General features: G+C 40.5%; 2 protein-coding genes across 2 annotated transcripts; both read right to left on the bottom strand.

The window, feature by feature from the left end:
• Nucleotides 1-167: 167 nt before the first annotated feature.
• On the bottom strand, nt 168-1769 carry LOC104112103 (pentatricopeptide repeat-containing protein At5g66520-like). Its single transcript, XM_009621941.1, has one exon. It carries the CDS (start codon nt 1767-1769, stop codon nt 168-170), a length of 1602 nt encoding a protein of 533 aa, XP_009620236.1.
• Nucleotides 1770-2379: 610 nt separating this feature from the next.
• LOC104112097 (GPI-anchored protein LLG1) lies at nt 2380-4967 on the bottom strand. The gene is made up of 2 exons (XM_009621933.4): nt 4600-4967; nt 2380-2976 (listed from the first exon to the last, which is right to left on the bottom strand). Exons 1-2 carry the CDS (start codon nt 4763-4765, stop codon nt 2615-2617), a joined length of 528 nt encoding a protein of 175 aa, XP_009620228.1. The 5' UTR covers nt 4766-4967; the 3' UTR covers nt 2380-2614.
• Between the last annotated feature and the right edge of the window lie 3734 nt (nt 4968-8701).

The raw sequence follows: 8701 nt of genomic DNA, 5'->3' as shown, positions 1-8701 counted from the left end.
TGGCAATATTTGTGACTGCGCTGGATTTATTCTTTTTGTTTTGCTGAAATTAAACCTGATAGATTGTGTCTTTATAGTCTTATCCAGTAACACATTTTATTTCCTACAGAATTTTTTCCAAGTGTTGTGAATCTCACAAGTCTAACCATCAAATGACTTCACCAGCTTTATTGATCTACTAATCCTCCTAATGCCTCGTAGATATCTCGGGCCCTGTTATTCGCGATATCACTGACCATGAACTCGTGAACCACCCCATCCACCTGAATATTGCTCAAGCCACATCTAGCTACCAAATCTTCATACTTGACCAATTTTCTAATCTCGTACCCTTCTCCATTATTAGCAAACAGAGATGCTGCTAATTTATATCGATCGGGTGAAGGTCCCAGATTGATTAGCCGCCTGAATAGATGCCTCCCCCTCTCAACATCACTATGGATTCTACAAGCATTAAGCAATGCGCCCAATACAATCGAGTTAGGTTCTTCCGGCATCGATAAAATGAGTTGTTCTGCTTCTGCAAGCCTCCCAGCACGGCCAAGAAGATCCACCATGCATCCAAAATGCTCAATGGATGGTCTAATTCCGAAGTGATGCACCATTTGGTCGAAGTAGTGACATCCCTGTCCGACTTGTCCTGCATGAGAACAGGCAGAGAGGATAGCCACAAAGATGACTCCATTTGGCTCAACTCCGGACTCAATCATCTCATCAAATAGTTGAAAGCATTTATTGGCTTGCCCATGTGTTGCAAAACCTGAAATGATCACTCCCCAAGTTACAACATCTCTCTCAGCCATATTCTTAAATAACTGATAACTAAACTCAATGCACCCACACCTGGCATACATGTCAACTAAAGCAGTACCAAGATTGACACTCATTACAATTTCTCTCTTGTTTATGATATATGTGTGTATCCATCTTCCCTGATCCAAAGCTCCCAATTCTCCACAGGCTGATAGAGTGCACACAAGTGAAGATTCATTCAGTGGAACTCTATAACTCATCATTTTCTGAAAGGTGACAAGTGCAACCTCGTGCATACCATTTTTAGTGTACCCTGATAACATTGCACTCCAAGTTGCAGTATCCTTATTTTCCATTGTATCAAAGATTTCTTTAGCCTTTTCCACAAGTCCCTCATTCATATAACCGGTAATCATGGAGTTAAGGGGGCAAATGTCATTATTATTATTATCCTCATAATACTCATCAAGAACTTGTCTTGCAGATTTCATGCTTCCAGCATAGGAATACATAGAAATTAGAGAGCTACAGACGTGGGTATTTGGTTCTACACCAGTCTTAATAATTTGTGCATGTACTTGTTTACCTTGAAGAATAGCTTTCAAATGGGAACATGCTTTGAGAACAAAAGTATAGGTATGGCTATCCGGTACAAGACCCTCTGAACATAATTGTTCATACAACAAAAGTGACCCCTTAGGCCGCTTGGTAAGAATCAGACCTCTGATCATAACATTATAAGCAAAGGTATCAGGTGATTGAATTGATGATTTGAAGACTAACAATGCATCATCAGTTTCAGACACTCCAACATAGGATTCTACTAGCCTTGCTGCATTTGGAGGTCGACGAATCAATCCTGAAATAATCAGTTGGCTATGTAATTGTTTGACTTCCTTGTTTTGGCGACACATCTGGAGCAACAGAACGTTGCTTGGGGTTTTATTGCCTCTTCCATTTTGAAATTCTAGAATATTTTGCTTGGGCACGGGGGCGCTTATGGAAGCAGCAGCCATTTATTGTAAACTGCTTAAAATGTTCCACTTAGGTTTACTTTCTTCACCTCTAGAATTAATACTTGGTCGATGAAAGGGAACTAAGGGAACTTTGTTTGATGCTTGGCTTATAAGTTCCATTTTTTATCCGATCCTCAGCCGTAGAAACCTTATCCCAAACAAACAACATGATAGCACATGTGAATACATATGCTATGTGTATTCAGCGTTTATACTAATTTAATATAATAATCCCCAAATTTGGAAAGAAAAAATGCAAGTGCCAGTAGGAATTCCAATAGTTAAAGAAGCCACAATTAAAACCACAGTGCATTTATTCAGCGTTTATTTTAGTCTTAATTCTATATTTTTGTATTTGAGGATATTTGCCAACCAAAAGTAGAAGAATTTAAACTTCACATTGTGAACTTCTTACTTGCAATATTTTTAACGTTTTATCGTAATGGCAAGTATTGCAACAGAGAGATTGTCAGTGAACTCAATGGATAATTTTCAAGTATGCGATAATAAAGATTTAAACACACCCTAATCCTCCCCCGGCCTACCGGGATTTGAACAAAAAAAAGGAAAAAAGAAGAAAAAAGGAGAGTTAAGAATGCCCACATGAAAATACCACAAAATGATTCTTTAACAGCACCCCTGGATAACCAAGGAGAATCATTTTTAATACACAGTATCAGCAATTAACTGCTGTTGTAATATATAAAGAATTACAAGAGGAGCCTTAAATGAATTTCTTTTTATCGTTAATCAGTGGTACCGTGGCACGTGGTAGAAAACCCAGAGTTCAAACAATATTTGACACAAAAAGAAAACAGAAACTAAACCAAAATCTTTAGGGATCTTCAGAGAAGCAACAAAAACAAGCCCATAAGAGCTGTTGCAATCATCAGTATTGGTGATAGTCTACAGCTCATGTGACTATTATTAGCATTGGCAGATTCTGAAGGTGCTAATCCAGGGCATTCTAGCCCCATTTTGTCACCTTTGCACTCACTGGCAAAAAGACCAGGTGGGTACTTCCCATGGAGATTAATGTAGCTAAACATGGTTGAGGCGCAATCATTTGACAAATCATTCAAATAGTCTGAAAATGGACAGCCGAACTGCACAAGGGCAGCACAACATTGTTTGGCTGGGTATTGCGGTCCTCTGCATTGGCTAGTGATGACTGTGTAGTTCTGAAACTCGAAGCTAATAGGACAAGCTGCAACAAACATTGAAGCAAAACATTCTTCAGCAAGTCTTAAGAGGCATCTTTCAAGCTCTTGAGCTAAAAGTTTTAAGCAAAGAGAAATCTTCCTAGTTGTTTTAAAGTTATTGTCAGAGAGTTACAAACATGCAAAACTCTGCGTCTAACAATAGCCAATAGCTAGACCAGTTACCAATTAACCAGGGGCATCAACTTCCAGGTTAACAGAAGTTTACAACAATGTTTTCAACCATTGGAAAGCATGATCATATTGCTTTTGTCAGCAACAGGATAAGTGACACCCACAACAACATATTACACATGAATTGTGGGAGGTCAGGAGAACTTGAGGCACTGAACCTTCATAATCTAGTTGCTCACAGGAATCATGTTCCATATCCCGAGGAATCTTCACTAACTACCACGTTTTTCTTGATTTGTCTCGTCACAAGTTAATTTTCGGTTTCCCTTCTCGTAACCCCAAATAACAGGCAGTCCTAGATCATACTTCAACCACATGGAAACACACCTAAGTTGCAATACTCAAAAATCTACTTCACTTTCCGACCATCTGGCAACTGGCATGTCAATATCTTTCCAATTTCCATCACCACGGATGATTAAAGCATACAACAAGTCTACAGCCCACAAAACAGAATATCATCCTACTGCCTATTGACCTTTTAAAAGGACTTTTAGCAGAACTATCACATGATATTAACTATACAAAAATAAAGTTACAAGTTTCTTAAATTGAACATTCACAATCCTAAAAAGTTTGGCTTTGGTTCTTATATGTGCAGTAATCTTTTTTTTTTTTAATTATTCAAGCCATCACCCAGGGTATGCTGCCCTATGGTGGTGTGTGTGTGTGTGTGTGTGTGTGTGGGGGGGGGGGGGGGGGGGCATTACCCCTACCTGTCTATTAGATAATCCAAAAGAATACACAGAGGAGGACATAAATCTTAGCCTCTAGAGATACATGGAGAGTGAGTGAGCGCACTCGAAGATAATTCTGTGCATTGTCTAAGTTTTCACTAAGAGAAGACTCCCCTCTCATGTTACAGATGAAAGAGCTAGCTTTGAAATGAAACCTATATGTTAATATTTGCAATAATCTGAAACACTCTAAAAGAAAAACAACAACCATTGCAAGTTTTTAAATTTCTCTCTTTCCTATTTTAGAAGGCATTCAAGAATGTTTAAAACAAAACTTCACTAAAAGAGCACAGCCAAGACAAATCAACAAAGAAAAAAAGCAGCATAACAAAGAAATTAATGGACCAATAAAGAGCTTTGTCCGTTATCAACTGCAAAGGAAATCTTTCCCTCAAAACCAAAGGGAAAATGACAAACCCGAATCCCAAAAAAAACAGAAACTAAGCTGAAATATGAGAATACCCAAAAGCTATTTCTGTAAATTTAGTATCAACAATAATTATACTTGAAGAACAAAACGTAGTTAACAGATCTTTGGTCAAACTAATGACATGGTACAAAATTTAACTAGGCGTGTAAATCTAAAATACCCACAATTTTAGCTCCTACGACAGACCAAATGATGATGATTATCAACCAAATCTTGGCGCAATAAAAGGGGAAATATATATATATATATATTTTTTAAAAAGAGCTTACGTTTCTTGGCCTGAAGTAGATTCCTCCCAGTTGAAGCTTCATTAACAAAAATCCCATCTGATAGAGAAGCTGAAGCTGAAAAACCAGGTAAAAGGGAGAAAGAAAAGAGTAGAATAATACAGTGCCTCCACTCCATATGAGCTTTTGATTCTGATCTAAAAACCATCAATATGTTATTGGAAGAAAGATATGAACTTTGAGAGGAACCAAGAAATTGAGAGAGAGAAAGATCTACTTCTATTCCCTTTAACAAATGTTATCTATGTTCTTGCCAGCTAATTGTGTACATGTTCATAGTGGATATATTTATATTTCATTTTTTAAAATAGAAACATAATTTGGGTTTAACAGCGAAATATACAATTATTAAATATATATCATCAAATCAAAATGAAAAAAGAGGGAGTGGGTAGAGCATCTACAGCTAGCGCCGTTCCACGCGGAAACTAAATGACCGCGTTATCTTTTTCTTTTTTATCTCATTTCCATTTTCATCTTAAAGACTTAAACTAAACTAAGATGAAACTATTTTTGTCTTGTGATGTTAAAATGGTGCAGCTTGGAAGTTACAAGCGACAACTTTAATCTTTGATACTCCACTCGGTTGGTTACGTTGAGTTAGTTATTATATGCTATTTATAAATGATGTGACGATTGTTTAACCAAAAAATATAGACTTTTGATTAAACTAATTAATTTAATATGATGAAGGGCTAAACTTAGTTAATGATGATAACTTCATATTTATAATCGATTAACATAAATAGCGCAAGAACAATGTTGAGAGAAGATTAAATGTGATGTACATTCAATGTACATAGGTCATTAGTGATGGGGAATATCAAGCAATAAATAATCGATAAATGACATTAAAGTAAATAAAGAAAATGATTCACCCAATATTGAATGAGCCGGATGATTCCTCCTTCTGACAATGATGAATGATAGACAAATACTAGAATGTTGGGATCCTTCTCGGATCTAGCGGAAAAAGTATGGAATAGTAGACAATCAAATCTCTTTAGAAATGTAGTGATTGTCTTTTATCTAGAGAGAAAGTCTACTTTTCAAAGAATGTTCTTTTCAGAGAATATTACATATCTCTCCCCCTATCTCTTTTTCTATTTATATAGGACATTCTCCAGTCAACCCTAAAAGTACAGACACCAAAAATATTCAATAGAATATTCTCCTGAATATTTTATTATAAAAACTAGCCGTTAGTATTGCCCTTGATACTCGACCTCGGCCATTATTGACTACTCGGCTAACAGCCCGTTATCTACTAATCGACCTCGACCATATCGCTTTTCACGATACCGCTTCACGCTAAAACCTATTGAGGTAGATTTTGACCCATACAGTTAGTCCCTCCGCTTATTGATGTCGACCCTGAGCGGCCTTGATGAGAGGACTCTGTCAGTTAGGGTCAGGTTTTATGCAAGCAGGTCGAGTAGTAGCGCTTCGGACGGGAAGGAAACGTGGCCTTCCGTGAGCCACAACCTAGGGTCACATCGTCATGTCATCATACGTCATTATTACGCATTTTCCCGATACCCTGTATCGTTTCCCGCACCTCTGCCGTTTTGATTCTTGAGCTGGGCAACTGTGGTTTACTTCCTCGATATTGATGCCCTAACTCTTATAAATGAGGATACTTAATCCTTCGATTCACTCTTTGCCTTCTAAGAATCGGATTTCCATATCTTCTTCTTCCTTAATCAGAATCTCTGCTTTCTTAACCTTACTTCATACTCCTGCCTTCACTGATTTCGGTGGTTCCTGCTACTCGACTGTTCTGCGTTTACATCCCCTCTATTCATAAAGCGAAATGATTAATGTGTCTTCCAGTTCTGGGGGGGGGGGGGGTTCCTAACCTTGTTCCTTTGGCAATGTGCATGCCTTCCCCTGAAGATGGGGCTGCCATTGCTGCAGGAGATGAAAGCTTTCCTACGGTGGAGGAAATAATTCCCCGTAGCGAGAAGGCTAGAACTGACATCTCAAAGAAGCCCGAGGATGACCCTGAGGCCGTAGAGTCTGAGATGGACACGGCGGCCCTTGCTAATTTCAGGGCGAAGTTCAAAATTTTAGTCCACATCGATATGGTCCCGGCTAGACGCGATGTGGTGCAGATTCATCGCCCTGGATATTGCACGTTCTACACATATCCATTCTACGTATGCTACTCTTTTCCCATTCTCCCATTGGCAGAGGAATTCTGCCGCTACTACAGCGTCTGCCCGACTCAGGTTTCTCCTTATATCTACAAGCGCATCCTCAAGCTGACGAAGTACACGGAATTGATTGGCCGCGGGGTCTCTCTTCGCCACCTGATGCACCTTTTCGCATCAAATTTCCATAGAGGGACGATATTTCACCTTCGTCACCGTGGAGGAAAAAGCTTGGTAGTAAAGATGGATGATAAAGCAAATCGTCGATTCTGGTTAATTACTTCTATGTCAAGACTGAAGACGTGGTGGCGAACGCAAATGGATTTCCTGAGGCGTGGAACTACGCCCGTAAGTATTTTCACTAAGTGCTTATTTTGCTCGTTTCGGTCGTAGTCTAACCATTCTGTCTTTTTCTCCAGCTGAGACCGAGCCCCCTCCTTTGGTCGCGGATATTCACAAATGGGTTAGCCAGATCTTGCCCCACACAGTGGGGATTCGTGGGTGGCCGGCCTTTTTCCAGAAGTTCGGGCCCAAGCTTTCAGCGACTGGTGAGATTGTTCGTCCATATAGTGACTTTTTACGTATGACGTCCTGACCTTGTGGTCGCGTGTTCGTCATAACTTTGAGAGTCATCGTTCTAATCACTTTTGCAGGTCAAGGGTCTTCGAAAAGGCAGAAAGCTCCTACTCCGGCATTCCGTAAGAGGAAGGCCATTTCTGTTCCTACTGTTGTGGTGAGACCTGCTCGGTCGTCGACTATTGCGGCAGGTGTTTCCACTTCCCCTCTACGTTTAGTTGATGAGGACGATGAGGAAGGATCGTCGTCTACTGATGATAATCTTCTTCCCCGCAAGAGATGATCCGTCGGTATCAGCGAGAGAAGTGTCTGCATGGGAAGTTCGGTGATGGATGGCATTGTCATCAGAGAAATAGCAACCATAGATCTCGGAGTTGGTGCCGAGCTGCTGTCCACGATTCGACCGCCGTCGAGGGCTGAGGGATGTACGTTGCTCCTTGAGGCCGGAACGGGTATTAAAGGTCATCGACGGGAGTCCGTGACGCCTTACAAGGGGGTGATACATCGACCTCGTTACTGACCAAGGATCCTTCCTCTCGGGTTGATACCAAAGGAAAAAGTGTTTCCGAAGAGGATTATGAGACAGTCTCTGATATGGACGCCAAGGAGGTTAGGATGATGGGGGAAGGACTCACCGGGTTTGAGGTGAGGTTGGAAGGGAGCACGCGGACTATTACGATCCCTCTAGACCGGGATCTATTAGTTGACATGGAGGATGTAGTCCCTTCTCTTGGTCCACTTTATTCCGTTGTGGAGAGTAAGACCCTCGAAAAGCTGAAGGATTCCACTTTGTTGAAGAGCATAACCGACCTTGCTCTTAGGGTATGTTTGGTATTCCGTTTCCATATTCGTTTTTTCTATGTTGATTCTGACTTTGTTCTTACCCGCTCTGGCTTTCTTTTCAGACTGTGATTTTGGAGATTGAAAGTTCCCGCCGAGAGGAAAAGTGTAAGGCTATCTTCCAAAAGATGGAGCGGAAATATCGTGAATATCATGATAAGCACCGTGAGATTTGTCGGCGACTTGGTGGTAGTAGCAATTTCCGGGCCCTTCGAAACGAGCTAAAGGAGAAGGATGATGAATTGGTGAAGGTCATCGAAAAATATAGTGAGCTCGAGGCAGTATTGATGGACAAAGAGGAGGATTTAGAGATGAGTAGGGGGTTGAGGCCCAATGCGTTGACCTTCAGTCCCAAGTGGTCTCGCTGTGTGTCGAGCTGGAGGAGTGTCAACTTCGAGCGGCCATTTTGAGTAGCGAGGTCGCCGAAAAGGTAGCATATTTGGAGATGGCGGATTCGGCCCAGTTATTAGCTGCACGTAAAGCGGCAACTTTAGAGGATACGATATGTGTTATCC

Source organism: Nicotiana tomentosiformis, chromosome 7, assembly GCF_000390325.3.
Source record: "Nicotiana tomentosiformis chromosome 7, ASM39032v3, whole genome shotgun sequence".
NCBI classification, from domain to species: Eukaryota; Viridiplantae; Streptophyta; class Magnoliopsida; order Solanales; family Solanaceae; genus Nicotiana; species Nicotiana tomentosiformis.
This window is presented reverse-complemented; position numbering and strand designations above follow the sequence as displayed.

Excerpts from the sequence above, each read along its gene's own strand:
- LOC104112103 (XM_009621941.1), bottom strand. The coding sequence starts at position 1,769 with ATGGCTGCTGCTTCCATAAGCGCCCCCGTGCCCAAGCAAAATATTCTA.
- LOC104112097 (XM_009621933.4), bottom strand. The coding sequence starts at position 4,765 with ATGGTTTTTAGATCAGAATCAAAAGCTCATATGGAGTGGAGGCACTGT. Across the intron at positions 2,977-4,599 it reads TCTACTTCAGGCCAAGAAAC|CTTGTCCTATTAGCTTCGAG; the intron begins GTAAGCTCTTTT and ends TGTTTGTTGCAG.